A 17,530-nucleotide genomic window follows, 5' to 3' on the forward strand; every position below is an offset into this window, starting at 1 on the left:
AAGGAAATTTAGGTTTTAGATCTTGTCATCTGTTATCTTAAATATTATGGCATATAGGTGTGCATGTGTGTTAACAGATGCCTCTCACCTGTCTAGGGAGTTGTCTCGAGTGTGTCGTGGGGGAGAGAGAGACTCACTCCTCTCAGAGTCCCAGCAGTCATATCCGCTGTCTCTAACACCACGTTTCTGTGGACTGTCACCTCCTTCCTCACTTTCCTAACAAACACACAACGTGAATCACTATATATTAGAAACACAAATATGAAAGATGCACAATTCAGCTCACTTCAGAGTGATTGCATTTATAATCATTAACTGCAATTGATTTCACTTCACATCTTGTCTGCAGGAAGTATGAAAACAAAAACCCGTGTTATCTCCTTCACCCCAACAAAGACAGGAAATTTAACAAATCCATCCCCCGCACCTCCTCCACACCATTATCTGTCTCCTCCTCCTCCTCCTCCTCCTCCTCTGCCCTGTCCCTGAGTTTACTTACCACCTTCATTTGAGCGAGAAGTCCTTCAAACTCCTTGACGTTGAGAGTAGGACCACTGAAGGAGGCACAGCCACTGGCAGCCTTTCCCAGCCAGAATACTGTGTTTAGCACCTGAGAGACACATCGATAGGATAGATGAGGGATATTTATAAATGCTAATCAGTGCAAGAAAAACAAGAGAAGGGGCAAAAAGAACTCACATTTTTTAGTTTGCGGTTTGCAATCTGAGTCCCTAACACAAGAGAAACATGTTACCATTAACAATAGCAGATACAGGAATAAAACCACACACACACATTAATATATGTATGCTCATTTACTTGAGGTTTGCGCGTATGGAAGTGTCCTGCAAGTCCCCTGGGTCAAACAGCTGGGAGCCCTTCAGGCCCAACTCCTCACAGCCCCGCAGGAAGACTGACAGGTTGTCCTAAAGGAGACAGCAGGGCACCACAGACAGTCTGTTTATCACTCTAATGAACAGGGTGGTTACTGAGCTGAATGTCACAGTGGAGAGTATCTTCTTACCAGCCCAGCGATGGGGGTGGGCAGTCTGTTGATCTTCTTGACCAGCCCTGGTTTGATTGCACTAAGCAGCCTGCATGGAGGAGGGGAGGAGCAGAGATTTATGAGTCTTAGCAGACTTTATGTATGCGGTTGCTGCTTCAGACATCAAAACTGTGGTGAAGGGATGTCCCAGGGCTTACTCGCATAACAGGATGCCATTCTCTAGTGCACTGCGGAAGTCCTTGTCTCCAAAGCTCTTCCCTGTTACAGCCTTGGGAAGAAGGACAGGAAGAAACAGATGTAAATTTGGTGGACAAGAAGTAAGGCTGTGCAATGAACAAATATTGGCAATATTAGTATATTTGCCTAATAGTGTTTTAATTATTGAGACTCTAAAATTAAGCTTAAAGAATAAACAAAAATACAGCCACCCATATGTAAAGATAGGAACATGTTTAGATTATACTTAGAATTTTACTCTAAATAAACAATGGAAGGCATCCCTGCCCTACAACAGCATCTCATGTTCTGAAAGGAGGAACCCATGACTTCCCCATCCACCCTCTTCCCCAACATTAGAAATCAAATCTTAGGGATGTCAAATTAGTGGTACACTGTGTCCTCAGAATATTTTATCCAGAATGCACCCACATGCCACTATGATAACCTCAATCCTCCATCCAATTTGGAGTCTATCCTAAACAGACAGGAGAGGAGGATAGAGTCAGGAAACCAGCACTGATATACAGCCAACCCACACACAGACATGGCTTTCAGAAGCTGTTGTGTAACCAGCAGCCAAAGATGAATGGAAAAGGGGTTTGACTGATGCTGTTTAGACGTCTAATCCAGATTAGCACAGATTACAGTTAGCGCCCAAACTGTTAAGTGCAGACATGCACTCTCTCTGTTATGCTGCTCATACATATGCTCCTGCACATATGACGGCAAATATCTGGGTCTATGCTTTTCCTCTTTGTCTGCTGATATCGATGATATTTTTCAATTTCTTTGACCATGTATGTACATTAGGAACACACACACCCACACAAAGTCAGAGTGCATCTGTAGCTGTGAAAACTGTCTATTGTTTTTTGTTACATAAGTTATGGCCAGATGTTTCCTCTTGGCATCTGTTGTTTTTTCTCATGTGTCTCTTTTTTAGTTGCATACACATACACATTTTTTGTCTATCTTTGCAAGGATGTTCTTTGACTATACTTATATTAAACCTTGAAATTAAAATCAAGTCCTAGCCTCAAGCAACCCGTTAAAGGACTATCCTCACCAGTCATCGTCCAATGTTTCTCCAGGTCTTTGAAACATTTACAGCACAATCATGCATTATTTAGTCACAGAGTAGAGAACTGTACTGAGGTGAAAGCATGGACTACTGATTGTGTTTTGTGTAGGTAGTGTGTGTGGAGGAGAAAGGAAACAGACTGTAGGTGGAGAGCGGAGGTGGTTAACAATCGGTTATGTATGCTAAAACTAAAAGCAACTAAAAGCAATTAAACTAGTGAACACATACATATTTTTTGATACAGAGCTCTTGAACGTTTAAACTAAAGGGAATAAGGTCATTAGTATGTGTTCATAGAAAATACAGAAATGAAGGCCAAAGCCTTGGGGGTATTTCAGCGTCAGTAACAGTAATTCAACACTGCCTAGCTCATGCTCAGTTCTCATAGTGAATTGCCCTGCTCAGTTGGGGTGAATGGCAGCAGCAGAGACCATTTAAACCCAGAGGTGGGAGCATGTGTGTATTATGGCAAAGTGGAGAAGCATGCAAGCAGGCCAAAGTATGCTTTACTTTTATTTGAACAACTGTAAAAATAGATGTAAGGAATGAGAGGATAGGAAAACAGAAAGCAGAAGAGAAAATGTGCACATATAGTTTGCAGGGTAATGACAAAAGTAAGTCATGTGCTGTAATCCATTTAAGTGGTAAAACCAGGATTTTGAACTGGTGGTTGCAGTTTACACACATATCGATGTTTTATGCAGGACAATCAAACAGTCTAATGAGTTTTGCCTACAGAATGTAAGTTACCCTTAAAAACAGCTAGATTCTAGAAGATTCATGATCAATTTTAATACTAAATTCAGTCTTCAACACTTTTAAATTGGCTAAGGTTTGCTTAAATCAAACCATATGTGCCATGTGAACATAAACTACCACACTGTCAATTATCTCACAGTGGGAGATAAGAAAGATTGGAGCTAAACTGTTATGCAACTACCTCTAAAAGAGATGGATATTTAATTGGTACTGGTTACATAAGAATTAGCCTTATTGTATAATTATAATGTTACAATGTCCTGGAGGCGAGGTGCACACCAATGGTTATGATGCACATAGAGAAAAAGACAAAGAGAGGAAACAAGGAAGAGATAAAGTCATAATCCAGATGCACTGCAGATTAATCTGGATCTAAGTAATTAACCAGAGTGAGGCAACATTAGACAGCACCAGACTCCTACTGATAGCTGTAATCAACTCAATATACTGTACATAATATGTCAACAACAAGTCTGCCATGGTTGGTTCACATTCTTTCATTCAGCATTTGATGCATGGAAAATCCATGAATCCCTGCTCTCACACTCTCTTTCATACAGACACAGCTGGCTGTCTGGAACTATTGGAGATAATCTGCTGAAGACAACTGTGACATCTGGCGCGCACACACCGTCACACACATTCTTTAGTTTATTCCCTGTGTGTCCAACCCCGTGTGCTGCATGTCAGTGACGGCAAAGGTTAACGGCTGTCACCAAAGTTTCCTTTGTGCTCCTGTAAGCCTGTACAACTTTAACTTGCTCAATGTCATATCCAACTGTTTTAAAACACCTCTCACAGCGTGTGTCAGCTTTAAGACAGTCTAATCCAGCCTTGTCTCATCTATAAACAGATAGAAAGGTTTTGTCTGTGCCAGTGTGATTTCCTGCTTGGGACATTGGTGATATATAGCCTACTGCTCTACTGCCCAGGCTCCTGAATACAGTGACACCTGAGAGCCTGCCCATGTTATGTTCCCATAGTGACCAGTGTCACCCAACCGGGGCGTGTCTGAGAAGTGTGCGAATCATGCATAGCTGATTGGCATGTGTGAGTGTGCATACACTTTGCATACTTTACAGACATGGCGAACACACACACACACATGCAGACTGAAAATGTACCATGGAGAGCAGGGTGACATGGGAAACCCTGAATTGTCTCCACCTGTGACAACGTATAAATACACCACTAGAAATAGAGTCAGCCTCACCAGTCTGAGAATAACTGGAGAATTAGGAGGCAGGAATACAACAAAGCAAAAAGAAGACCGAGTACACAGACACAGCAGGAGAGATTAAGACTTAGGCCAGCATTGGAGATATCTGTCCAATGCATCAAGACAGAAACAGTATTGAAACCCTTCAAGCCATGTTTGTAGACATGATAGCTGGTCCCAAAACATTCTGAAACCTTTTTGAAAGCACAAGTAACTGCAGTTCAGAGTGGATGTGTTACACAAGCATGGAGCAAAATTCTTCAAACTGGAAGCTGATCTTTTGTAATCCCTTTTTGTGACTGAAATTTACACAAGGAATGACTTCAGGTTATGAAAGATCCAACTTTATCAACAGCTGTTAATGGGATGGGTTAACAGGAAACCGTTTCAATCCTGCTGGAAGATTATCAGTGCATATTCATATTTCAACTAAATGGGTCATTACTCTCCATGGAAAAAGAGATTTTATACATGTTGATAACTTTGATTATCTTACATACTGTATGTGGGACACAGACACATCTGAACTGGGACGGGATTGACTCTCCTGTGGCCTCTAAAACTCTAAAAATGATCATGATAGATAGATAGACATGCCTAGAAGAACATGTTCTTTTACTTTCCTATCCAGTTAATCATTATGCAACCACTCTGACTTATCTTGTGGGCTCTGTGGGTGTCCTGACCTCAGATTAGGAACCACTCTGTTAAACAAAGCATTTCAAAACCTGACTGGATGCATGTTTAATCTTGGATTGGATTTTAGTCTTATCTGTAGACACTGATTGGGGGCAATACACTTCAGTGGAATGTTATTATAAAACATTTCAAATAAATTATTAGAAGAAAGACCTTATTAAACAACCATTAGGTCAGTGTGGTTAGTTTGTTCCACTATAAGATGTTTTCAAACATTTTCATTGCTGCAGATTGTGTTGCTGTTCCTGGTGCAGCCAATAGTTCTGTTGACATCTGAAAAGTCACCCTAAACTCAGGACTGTCCCTAAAAGCATGTCAGTAAACAATCTATGCCATCTTTATAAATAAAATATGTGTATTAAAAAGGGGAAAGGTGGCTTCTCACTTGTCTTCAATGGCCTTCGTCAAACCTAAAACACTCTAACCATGCTGCTTAAAGCATTGCCTCACTCAGCTGCTTCACAAAATGTGACACACTGTTGTGTTGTATATTCTGTACTCTGATCTGATGATAGGGATCATTTCTTCTTGACGTCTCACATCCATCACTTTCATTGGAAGGCTGTTACAATGATGTGTTTGTGTGGTGGAAATGTCTAAAAGTAGCTTTGTGCCTTTAATCTGCGTGTCATCCACTCCTAACCGTAGGACCTCAGTGAAGATTCATTTTCATGCTTGCTGTAATACAGCAAGTAACAGTAATATTAGTGCATTTTTTTGGACACTGTGTTTGCATTGTAATAAAAATGTGTATGTGTTTCTAGTGGACTGGCAAGGACAGACAGAAGCCCTGTGAAAGCACAGCCAGGTGTTAAAGCTAAGGCCAAAAACCTTGACATAAAAGAAACATTAAGTTGTGCCTCCAAACATTTCTTTCTTCAGTCTGAGGTTGTTTCTGGCAGCAGGCAGGTAGCTATGGCGGCTAAAGCAGGGACAGAGCTGCGGGGGAAGCAAAAATAGGTCATAACGCAGCAAATCATGATTCACCGCTCAGGCTTATGGAGAGCGGCGTTTCAGCCGGTCAGATGAGGGTGGACGCGATGGAGCAAAGCACACATGATAATCTCATCAGATGCGATGAGTTGGTACAGTGTAGCATCTCGTGCGTGAACGCTGGCCCGGTTTCATAACCATGGCAACCGGAATCCCCTCGCGCCTGAAAAGGGGGGCGTTTCTCCTGCTAACGAGTAGAAACCAGGCTCCTCAGACGGACAGTTCATGAACGCTACTGCACATTTTATCGTTATGTTTCTAGTCTGAGCGGCGTTAAAAGTCTCCACAGTGCTGAAGGTTATTGTTCAAGCTTCATTAAAGAGCGCAGCATGCATGAAAACTTTTAGCACGGCTGCTCCCGCATGCAGCAGAACTGTTGTCCACACACGGTAACCCGACACTGCATAGTCCCCACAACAGGTGACGACGCACCGGTGCTGTAGGACCGTGTATTTTTATACCCGGTCATAGTATGTGACAGTATGACCCATTTCTGTCCCTGCCGTATTGTGGCAGCGGGCCCCGGACGGTCCCATCTCTTACCTCGATCCATTTTTGAGCCTCCTGACAGGCTGGTTCGGGATGGTTCGGCTCCAGCTGCTCCTGTTCCCGCGGGCTAGCCATCTCCGGGCAGGCCGTTTAACCAAACTGTGGCGGCAGTGATACGGTTAAAGCTGCTCGGCTGTCCGTGTGGTAGTGGAAGTGTTCCCCTCCACGCTCTCGGTCCGTTATCTTCTTCCTCGCTTTCTACTGACCTGCAACTCCACGCTCGGTCAGTAGCGTAGCGCTCTCGCTGCTCAACGTGGCGCTGAGATGGAGAAAAAAAACACTGCAACACGAACCAGGCGCTAAAAATAACGATTCTTGTTCGGCGGACTGCGTGAGCGGCTGACGCTGCTGTCTTCAGCCACCGCTGCTGCCGCGCATTCAGGAGACGTGAACGCGCAGGAAGGAATCTCTGCGGGGGATGTCAGACAGGAAAGACACAGGACAGACAGAGATGGTGAGGGGGCTCCGGAACACGTCCCGTTATTGCATTCTTACAGTAAAGCTGGAGGCTAGCATCATACCTGCAATAAGCTGTCCACCGGCTTTAACATGGATACTCTTAAACCGGGGATCATCCCTCATATAATAAGTACCGGTAAATTGGCATATAATGAGCCAAGCTCATAAAAGTTTCACCTCAAGGGATCTACACAGCTTTTCTGTAATGTTGTCCATTTCCTTAATGCAGTTGAGCTTTTTTAGATCACCACAAATAAAGCAACACACAGGAAATCTGGGAGCAACTGTCTGTGTCCTGTTTTAATGGCACTTAATGATATCACAACACATCCACAGATCTAACCTAAACTACACTGCAGGTTCCTACACTCCTACAATGACCTGATGGTCTTTAATAGTCAACCATAATCAATACAACATCTATAACTTGTATCTTAGACTCTCCATGCACTCACCAAATATTTAGCTGGGATCAATGCTGTTGATAGCGGTTGTGGTATTGGATTATTGAATAGAAATGTGACCTTTTCAAAAGACTGGTCAAACATTTATATATCAAACTTTATGCAGCCCATTGTATACCAGTGTGGCCAAACTTGGCTTCTCTTTTGCAGTTCAGATGAGGGCTTGTGTGCAGATGTACTCTTATTTGCATAACTTATTATTTTAAGACTGTGCGTCAAAAGAAGTCTTTGTGTGTGCTGGGTGTGTGTGGCTCGTCATATGCGTGATGCGCTTCCACAGATTCACAGAATCAACGCCTCTAAGTACAGGCACAGGTTTGGATAAGGCTGGTCAGACTAGAGCAAACTGAGCACAGACACTTCAAAGTGGCATAAACTGCAGATATTCATACTTTAAACGACGAAGCTGCAAATGTAGATTTTTTTTAACAGAACACATTTTATTTACAACAAACAAAAAAACACTTTTAACAAATTAAACATTTTAACGAGCAATATTTCAATGAAAATAGAACACATTTTATTTACGAAAACAAAACAACACTTTTAACAACTTAAAAATTTTAGAGCAATATTTCAATGAAAAACAGAACACATTTTATTTTCGAACTGGAGACGGCTGTGGCAAGCTGTAGTAGACCCAGGCCTGCTGAGTCTGAGGTGGCGGTACCAGCGGGGCGCACACTGAGGGGAGGAACACCGGGACACCTTGGTTGTATTGGGGCCAAACTGGTGTTGAGTGGAAGAAGTACTGGAGGCTGGTGGGGAGCTGAGCAGAGACACAGAGTGGGAGGAGAACCAGAGGTTAGCAGGATGGTAAGGATTTTAAAACATAGCTGCTATAAGAGGAAGCAGATGGCGCTTTGTTTTCTAAAAACATTCAAAACTAAAACAGTTGGCTCAGCTGATAACCATGAAGTAGTTTATCACAACTATTTTTGGAAAAGATCATATTTTATAAACCGACAAATCCAGGCAAAACAAGCAGATTCTACATGTTCTATACTTTACTACCACAAGAGGGCGCTAGCTACATAAAAACTTTCACTCTCCTTCCAAACTACTACATTGTCCCCAGTGATGTCATGCTGTGTTTCCTAGTTTTTAATATATACACACACACTATACTATATTTTTCATCTTCCAAGGTAGAAATATCTCCAGCTGTTTCTATGTGGCCACAAATAATATAATCTAAAAGAAAGTTCAGTAGCCTCCTCAAACAGGAAGAATCTGTGGTTGTGGTTGGCACTGCAGGTTACTACATAGTTATGCCCTAGTGAGCATTTGTGGCTGCTGGAAGGTGTAGATGAGACTGCCTCGCCTACACTGGTAATCAAAGGGTACATGAAACTATAACATAGATTCTGTAAAGTCCCAACAGATGCTCCTCATTCCAAAAAAAGAGAAAAAAAGTACCATATTTCTGACATATTTTACCTCGTTTGGTACTAAGTAGAAGTCGCCTTCTGCCTCTTCTTTCTCCTGCTCTGCCTCCGTCTCACCATCTTTGGCCTCCTCCTCTGTGTCGCTGTATGCAGTCGAGCCACAGTCTGAGGAAGTAGCCGAGTGGTAGTCTGACGTGTACAGGTCTAAGGAGTCATCCTGGTCTCCCTGTACACCTGGTCCCCCTATTTCTCTCGATCTGTGAGAGGGGAGAAGATCATTATTACCTCATTTTGACAACCTGTGTGTATTCACAGAAAGCATATTGGAGGTGACTGACTCATAATTCTTGGCTAGACAGAGAAATGCCTCCCGTTTACTGAAATGTCTCTGTGTGTGTGGTTCATTCTTACAGCTGTGGCAAGCTGTAGTAGACCCAGGCCTGCTGAGTCTGAGGTGGCGGTGCCAGCGGGGCGCACACTGAGGGGAGGAACACCGGGACACCTTGGTTGTATTGGGGCCAAACTGGTGCTGAGGGGTAGAAGTACTGGGGGCTGGTGGGGAGCTGAGCAGAGACACAGAGTGGGAGGAGAACCAGAGGTTAGCAGGATGGTAAGGATTTTAAAACATGGCTGCTATAAGAGGAAGCCGATGGCGCTTTGTTTTCTAAAAACATTCAAAACTAAAACAGTTGGCTCAGCTGATAACCATGAAGTAGTTTATCACAACTATTTTTGGAAAAGATCATATTTTATAAACCGACAAATCCAGGCAAAACAAGCAGATTCTACATGTTCTATACTTTACTACCACAAGAGGGCGCTAGCTACATAAAAACTTTCACTCTCCTTCCAAACTACTACATTGTCCCCTGTGATGTCATGCTGTGTTTCCTAGTTTTTAATATATATATATATATATATATATATATATATACAAACACATACACTATGCTATATTTTTCATCTTCCAAGGCAGAAATATCTCCAGCTGTTTCTATGTGGCCATAAGTGTGGTTGTGGTTGGCACTGCAGGTTACTACACATTTATGCCCTAGTGAGCATTTGTGGCTGCTGAAGGTGTAGATGAGACTGCCTCATCTGCTCACCTGCTCTGTGTTGCTGTATGCAGTCGAGCCACAGTCTGAGGAAGTAGCCGACTGGTAGTCTGATGTGTACAGGTTGAAGGAGTCATCCTGGTCTCCCTGTACACCTTCCTCCTCCTCCTCTTCTTCCTCATCAAAACATGCTACTGTGAATGGTCTGCCATTTTCTCTCGATCTGTGAGAGGGGAGAAGATCATTATTACCTCATTTTGACAACCTGTGTGTTTTCACATGTGTTTTCACAGAAAGCATGTTGGAGGTGACTGACTCTTTTTGGCTAGACAGAGAAATGCCTCCCGTTTACTGAAAGTCTGTGTGTGTGTGTGGTTCATTCTTTGCCCCAACAGCTCAGCCAATGACTCACCTTGCACAGACCTCCAGGGGGTCGATCCAGATCGTGACCTCAGCCGGAAGTCCCAGGTCTCTGGGTGTGAGCTTACTCTCCTCGCATGCCTTTAGGACAGCTTCGTCAGTGAGCACTCCATTATTAATCCGGATGCATCTGCGGATGTTAAAATGTTATTGTGTTCTCTAATGTCATTCAGTTTAATGTTTACATTACACTGTGTTCATCATTTGCTGGTTTTTACCTATAAGCCTGGCCTTTGCTGGGACAGTCGGGGTACCAGTGGTTGTGGTATTTTTTACATAAAAGCTTCTGTAGCTTTTCTGCAAACAATTCTGCTTTGACTTTGTCGAGCTTGCCATGTATCATAGCCAGGCGCTTGAGGAAGTCGACTCCAGCTTCAACTTCTCGCTTCATGATGTCTGCAAAAACAGAACATACAAAAAACATCACTTGAAGTTGCTAACAAATTTATCTCAAAGTTTAAGAGTGGGTGTGCAGGAGCAGAAACTCTCATGGTAGCAATAAAAACACCACTTCCCTGAGCACTCACTGTGCAGAACAGACAACTCAGACGGACATTTCAGCTGACAACCAACATTATCGAACAAAGAAGGTCATTTTAAGGTTTATATATGAAATGTTAAGATTAGGTTTGAGTTAAAGGGACAGAATATAAATAATAGAGGAAAACAAAGACCAAAACATAAGCCTGAAAATAACAATGTGAAAAAACAACAACAAAACAAACAATAAACACACATCTAAATTAAAGTGTTACTCACAGTAAAGACAGAGATGTCCTGTGTGTGAAACAGCAGTCGTTCTCGTCCCTTGCGGTCTTGTCTCTCGTCCGTGCGCTACGCTGTGCTCCTGGAAGTTATTGTACTTCAAACACGTGTTGCTTCCTTGTTCACTGCTCTGCTCAGTGTTGCTGCAAAACATAACATGTAACATTACCATCAGCTTGACTCTCCTGTTTATCTTATTTTAATATTCTGTTTTTGGTGTTTGTAGACCGGAGTGTCCATTGATCTTTGCAGCTATTTTTGTTCCAATTGCCTGTTTAGAAGATTTATTGTAATGATTGATGGAAGTTAATTCCAGCAAACATTATTATAATAATTAAAATTAAAAGTTTTTTGCCCATAAACATGTGTAGTGAAAGAATATAGCAATGCAACAATATACAATACTAATTAAGGGCAAGTCAAAACACATGGAGTACACAAGGACTAGCTATACCTGTGTACTAACCTCACTAAAATCAAGGCACTGCAAATGCACAACCTAATATTAATGTTTCAAAGCATAAAGCAATTGAAAATATTTGTTTAGCACATTCAAACAATGCACAATATAAAATAAAATAACTTAGCTTGACCTCACTCATGTGCACATTATGTGTACATCTTATTTAAATAGGCCCAGTGCATAAATAAACATTTCATTCCAAGCGGTTCTACGCATCCACGCGGCCTGGATCATTTCATAACGTTCATTATCATAACGCGGATCAATACCGTCGCGATCAAGTGCAGATCTCAGTGAAACGCGTGCTGACGAGTGTACTTTTTACTTTTCAATGTTTTTACTCCGCGGTCCGTCTCAACCTATTTGCTTAGAAGACGCTTTAGTGCTGCGGATGCATTTTCGGCCGAAAAGTTTCGGTGCATCCCTAAAATAAAGAGCTGATGAAAATCCTGTTTAAGACAGGAAGTGTTTTTACATTTGTTCATTACAGCAAGTCACACCGTAACTACACACATTGTGACTAAGGAACAGCTCCCCCTGTCAGCAAAGTAAATGTCCTCAGTAACATCAAGTTTCAGCAAGAACGAAAAGTGGTCTTACCTCTCTGAAGGCTGCAGCTGCAATGAGCTTTAGAAACTCTCAGCTGCTCTATATATATATATATATATATATATATATATGTGCCCGTGTGACACATCAAAGCGCGTTGCTATGACACATCATAGCAACGCGCTTTGATGTGCAACAGTTAGCTATTATTTTTCAATTCAAAAATCAATATTTATCTACAAACCAATCAGCTTGATGATATTCTTTGTGTCAACACCGTTAAGTCAGAAACAGCTAATATGTGCTCCGAGTATAACATCTGACATATCATGTTGCACATCTAAAATCATTATTTTACAACAATGACAACATGCACGGCTGCTAAATGTGCCACAAACACACAGAGCATGTTCCTCAATGTAAAGAGGGAGGAGTCATTTTCCACGTTTAAACTGCTCATAAGATCAACAGCAGCAGGTAACACACATTAAATCATGTTTACTGCACAATAAACGTCGAGGGTCACACATCTAAAAGACTGTGCGTGTCCCTCTTTCTGAAAGATTCCCCTCAAGTGGCAGTAAAAACTACAAAAAATACAAACTACAAAACTAGATCAGAAAAAACTACAACAACAGCCATGAAAACTACAGACAGTAAAAACTACAAAAGCTGCTCATGTTACACACACACGTGACACACAGGTAACAACTAAAGAAGAGCTGATGAAAATCCTGTTTAAGACAGGAAGTGTTTTTACATTTGTTCATTACAGCAAGTCACACCGTAACTACACACATTGTGACTAAGGAACAGCTCCCCCTGTCAGCAAAGTAAATGTCCTCAGTAACATCAAGTTTCAGCAAGAACGAAAAGTGGTCTTACCTCTCTGAAGGCTGCAGCTGCAATGAGCTTTAGGAGCTCTCAGCTGCTCTATATATATATATATATATATGTGCCCGTGTGACACATCAAAGCGCGTTGCTTTGATGTGTCATAATAGACCACCAACATTACAATGCTGTTATTTTCACTAATTCCATTGTTTTATTTGACAATTTAGGAGAAATAACTAACTTAACACGAGGAACGAGGGACGTGTCCTTATTGCAGCAACAGTTGTTTGAATCATTTACAAGCAAACAGCCAGACAGTGACAGCGGCTGCTTAAAGAACTGGGCCCTTCGAACTACGTTCGGACCCCTAGGGCCCAAATGTGTACCTCTCTTAAAAGTGCTATATAAATATTTTTTTTTACATTTTTTTTCATTTCTTTTCAGCAATGTCAGACCTATCCATAGATATACAATTTTCTATATTTTTGTATGTTTTTGTGTTATTTTTGTCATAAAAAACATATAATTCATAAACAGTAAAACTGAAAATATGCAAGATTTTTAAACTGAAATGAGGAATTTACAGCCTTGACTAAGTCAATAATTGATAAAAAAAAAATTGATTTTGATGCATTATTATTATTGCAGTAATAAGCCATTATTCAAAAAACTCACACTCAGACCCCTAGGGCCCAAATGTGTACCTCTCTTAAAAGTGCTATAACAATGCCATATATACATATTTGTTTTTCTTTTTTTTTCATTTCTTTTCAGCAATGTCAGACCTATCCATAGATATACAATTTTCTATATGTTTTATGTTTTTGTGTTATTTTTGTCATACAAATATGTAATTCATAAACAGAACAACTGAAAATATGCAAGATTTTTAAAAACTGAGGTGCCAGGTAAGTCACTTGATATGAGGAATTTACAGCCTTGACTAAGTCAATAATTGATAAAAAAAATTGATTTTGATGCATTATTATTATTGCAGTAATAAGCCATTATTCAAAAAACTCACACTCGGACCCCTAGGGCCCAAACGTGTACCTCACATTAAAAGTGCTATAACAATGCCATATATAAATATTTTTTTTTATTTTTTTTTTATTTCTTTTAGCAATGTCAGACCTATCCATAGATATAAAGTTTTTTATGTATATGTAGGGGGGGGGGTTTGGAGCCTATCCCAGCTAACTTTATCTGGTGACCCTGCACAGGTCACCAGTCCATCACAGGGCAACACAGACAAACAACCATTCACACTCACACTCATACCTACAGGCAGTTTAGAGTGACCAATTAACCTAACTTGTCTTTAGAATGTGGAGGAAGCCTGAGTACCCGGAGAGAACCCACTCAGGCACAGGGAGAACATGCAAATTCCACACAGAATCGCCACCCCAGTCAGAATGGAACCAGGAATCTTCTTGCTGTCCTCTTGCAGTCCTCTGCGGCGGCACGGTGGTGCATCATGATGCATTTTGCAGACATGGGCCCCGCATTTGGCACAGTAGCTCCACACTGGAAGCACAAAGTGTCAATGCATGTCCTCAGGAAAACAAAAGGTTAAAGGCGCTCTATAGAGGCTGCTGATCATCCAGACCTCAGAGCAAAATGTGACAAATAGACACCTTTGTTCATTAGTGGGAGCATCACTTTGCAAGGGTGTAGTAGCATGGACGGAGGGGGCATGTCCCCACCAATAATTTGATCACCTCCTAAACAATAACAGATTCTCATTGGGTGCAGGAAGGGTTAAATTTCATTGGAATCTTAGGCCCCCACCAATGTCAAACGCAAATCTACACCCTTATCACTTTACCATTTTTGGAACTCCAGTGAAATCTCCAGTTGCTGTCATCCATTTCCTCTGCTTGTTCTTCTTCCTCTTCCTCCTCTTCCTCTTCCTCCTCTTGCTCTTCTTCTCCCTCTTCCTCCCCAGTGGTGCTGTCAAGGTCCTCCTCTGGACAAAATTCCTATGCGGATACTTCCTGGCTGTCAGAGGATGATGTGTTTTCATCAGTGGCCTTGGGGGACCTCAAAATGGCAGCAAGTGCCTCTTCAAAATTTAATCTCCTCTTCATGGTTGCTCGTGGTGGCATGACTGGCCAGAAAAAACTGTACAATGTTCTTCTAGACTTCAAAGATGCACCTACATAAACATGGTGCACACATCCAATAGGAGAACGGACCCTCTGTATGATCTATCTTTTCATCATTTGAATTTACTTGCACGCACACACATGTGCACACACGCGTGCACACATGCGTGCACTGATATAATGGGAGTCAATTGGCCAAACGTGTACCTAAGGGTGCTGAACGTAACAAAAATGTTTATCTCCCATTGTGTACACCTTGCGAAAGTGGGGACAATTGATTTTTGTAAATAATCATAAAAAATATTCCTGGCCAAGTTTTGTACATTTAGCCTTTAAACTGACGGATATATTGAGAACCAAAATACAAAAAAAAGCAAAATGTACACGTTTGGGCCCTAGGATGCCCAGAGGGTTAATGGGAACATTGCTCTTGTGTTCCCCCTACTTTTGGGAGGTGCAATGCCACTGTCGTTAACACTTGTTGTGAAAGTTAGCTGGCGAGGAGCTGGGCTCTCACGTGTTAAATATGAACTCAACATGCCTGTTAAGAACAATCCACATAGCTACACTGTTAGCCATTACCGCTTACCTCTGAAAGCAATATAACAAGTCTAATGTGACGAACAAATCAGAAGCAACCACCGACGTTAGCAACAACTAATGCTAACATGAGCTTAGCTGCTTGTAGCGCCCGTGAACTTTGACTTGAACAATGACTCAAAATGTCTTCTTAACGTTGTCACACATGTCACATGTTCATTTACGTTAAGGCATTCGCCTTACTGCACAGGAAGGTATTTAGCCTACTGAAAAGAAGACTAAAAACTTACCCACAGTAGGAGCTGAACCCGCGATGCCCTCTTGTTGACTGAAGCAGAGGCAGAAAAAGATGGACGACGGTCAGGTCAGAGGGTGATCTCCCGCGCATGCTCTGCTAGTTGAACCCATTCTATCTGTCTGTCTAGATAGACAGATGCATTTTGTGAGAGTTCTGCTGAGTGTCTATGGGTAAAATATTGGTCAGTGCCATCTTTCTCAACACATATTAAGTGTGATTTGAGGCGTCAGCATTGTAACCTGTGCTGTTTGTCTGTCATTCTGGACATTTTGGATATGGGGGATGTTATCATCAGGACAACCAACTTTTCCTTCACATATACCGCCCCTGAAGTTCCTGTAGCTTTGCATTAAAGGAAAAGTAGTGGATTGTGTAGTGCTATTAGCTGATGTGTTTGCACAGAAGGAGTGGTTAGAGGAGGAGGATCCCTCCGCTTTAGGATTACTGCTTGTGTATTGACAACACTTCTTCTCATGTTTCAGCCTTTTATAGCTAGAAAGCAGCCAAGCTGAGAGCTACAGGGGGTTAAACCACTTCATCACCTTATGTGACAAAGAGTCTCACTTGGGATGCTGGCTAGATACAGAGTAGCAGTACAGATGTTACCAAGCATTAATCCTGGTGCAAGAAAAGAGGTCGAGTTTAAGATTAAAATAACAGAAAATTGTCATTGCAGCTCTAGAATATTTTAATAGGGCTTAGAATAAAGATTACCCTGCAAGCTCAAGACTACTTTCTCCTAACAAACACAGCAGAAGACACTAGTAAGTTTATAGGCTGTGTAGCTACACTGGTTTGAATAAATATTGGCCATGCATCGTACAGATGTTTTTAGGGTTTTATTCCACTCTCCTCAAAACCAAACAACCGACACCGTCTTTGACACCATGAAAACGTGTGCGCCTGTCGAACCACATGTAGAATATGCTTTCTCTCAGAACGTGCATCACATTGCATTCATGTTAGCATACCCATAATACCTTGGTGTAAATTAACTTCCGGCCATGTGACCTCTGCTCTTTGCTTTGTAAATAAACATTCAAATAAAGTAAGAAATTAAACAATAGCTCATTTTAACTAAATTATTATTTCTTCTTCTTATGTTTTAACACATTTAACATGAACTTAAAAAAAGATTTTTGCTGCTTTATTGAGTTCCCACAGCTGCTTTAACAGTATAGCTACAGCAACATAGGTTTTGAAAAGTGCAAACAGGTAAACACCTTCTAGACGTACTAATCACGCTGCACTGCACAACAATAACCAACATATAGAACCACCTTATCAATATTGTAAGTAAAGATTTGTGGATTGATTGAAAAGGCATTCCCAAATAAAGTGCATTTCCTAATTTTTCAGAACAGCAGTGAACCTAATAAAGATAAGGACCGTGATCCTCTATCACATTAAATTCAAACATCCTTAAAAAACCTCAGGAATGTCAGAATGTCAACCAACACCAATCAAAAGGCAGCAAGCCTGCTCTGAACAATGAATCAATTATTCCATCCATCCATCGTCAACCGCTTATCCGGGGCCGGGTCGCGGGGGCAGCAGTCTTAGCAGGGACACCCAGACTTCCCTCTCACCAGACACTTCCCCCAGCTCCTCTGGGGGAATCCCGATGCGTTCAAAGGCCAGCCGAGAGACTGTCTCTCCC

General features: G+C 41.6%; 3 protein-coding genes across 3 annotated transcripts in view; all 3 read right to left on the bottom strand.

The window, feature by feature from the left end:
• The window catches only part of LOC114434519 (protein BTG3-like), a 32,993-nt gene extending 32,278 nt beyond the window's left edge, over nt 1-715 (bottom strand). The window contains exons 1-3 of the mRNA XM_028403839.1: nt 700-715; nt 500-610; nt 89-216 (exon numbers count right to left, since the gene is read on the bottom strand). The gene's annotated coding sequence lies outside the window, so the exon portion shown is untranslated. The remainder of the gene's footprint in view (nt 1-88; nt 217-499; nt 611-699) is intronic.
• LOC114451025 (LIM and calponin homology domains-containing protein 1-like) overlaps nt 1-6,916 on the bottom strand; it is a 52,921-nt gene extending 46,005 nt beyond the window's left edge. Inside the window, exons 1-4 of the mRNA XM_028429574.1 lie at nt 6,520-6,916; nt 1,204-1,274; nt 1,025-1,094; nt 820-926 (exon numbers count right to left, since the gene is read on the bottom strand). Coding sequence (XP_028285375.1) covers nt 820-926; nt 1,025-1,094; nt 1,204-1,274; nt 6,520-6,600 — 329 coding nt within the window. The 5' untranslated portion in view covers nt 6,601-6,916. The remainder of the gene's footprint in view (nt 1-819; nt 927-1,024; nt 1,095-1,203; nt 1,275-6,519) is intronic.
• Nucleotides 6,917-8,046: 1,130 nt separating this feature from the next.
• Nucleotides 8,047-11,268, bottom strand: LOC114451096 (maternal B9.10 protein-like). Its single transcript, XM_028429680.1, has 7 exons — nt 11,071-11,268; nt 10,530-10,707; nt 10,304-10,441; nt 9,943-10,114; nt 9,248-9,399; nt 8,889-9,093; nt 8,047-8,217 (listed from the first exon to the last, which is right to left on the bottom strand). Exons 1-7 carry the CDS (start codon nt 11,246-11,248, stop codon nt 8,047-8,049), a joined length of 1,194 nt encoding a protein of 397 aa, XP_028285481.1. The 5' UTR covers nt 11,249-11,268.
• Nucleotides 11,269-17,530: the final 6,262 nt, after the last annotated feature.

This window comes from Parambassis ranga, chromosome 1, assembly GCF_900634625.1.
Source record: "Parambassis ranga chromosome 1, fParRan2.1, whole genome shotgun sequence".
Lineage (NCBI taxonomy): Eukaryota > Metazoa > Chordata > Actinopteri > Ambassidae > Parambassis > Parambassis ranga.

What these genes read in the sequence shown, in the direction of transcription:
- LOC114451096 (XM_028429680.1), bottom strand. Translation starts at nt 11,248, where the DNA reads ATGGTAATGTTACATGTTATGTTTTGCAGCAACACTGAGCAGAGCAGT. An exon ending in AGGACATCTCTGTCTTTACT is followed by an intron (nt 10,708 to 11,070) that starts GTGAGTAACACT and finishes CTGTTTTTGCAG; the next exon opens with ACATCATGAAGCGAGAAGTT. An exon ending in CCCCTGGAGGTCTGTGCAAG is followed by an intron (nt 10,115 to 10,303) that starts GTGAGTCATTGG and finishes CCCCTCTCACAG; the next exon opens with ATCGAGAGAAAATGGCAGAC.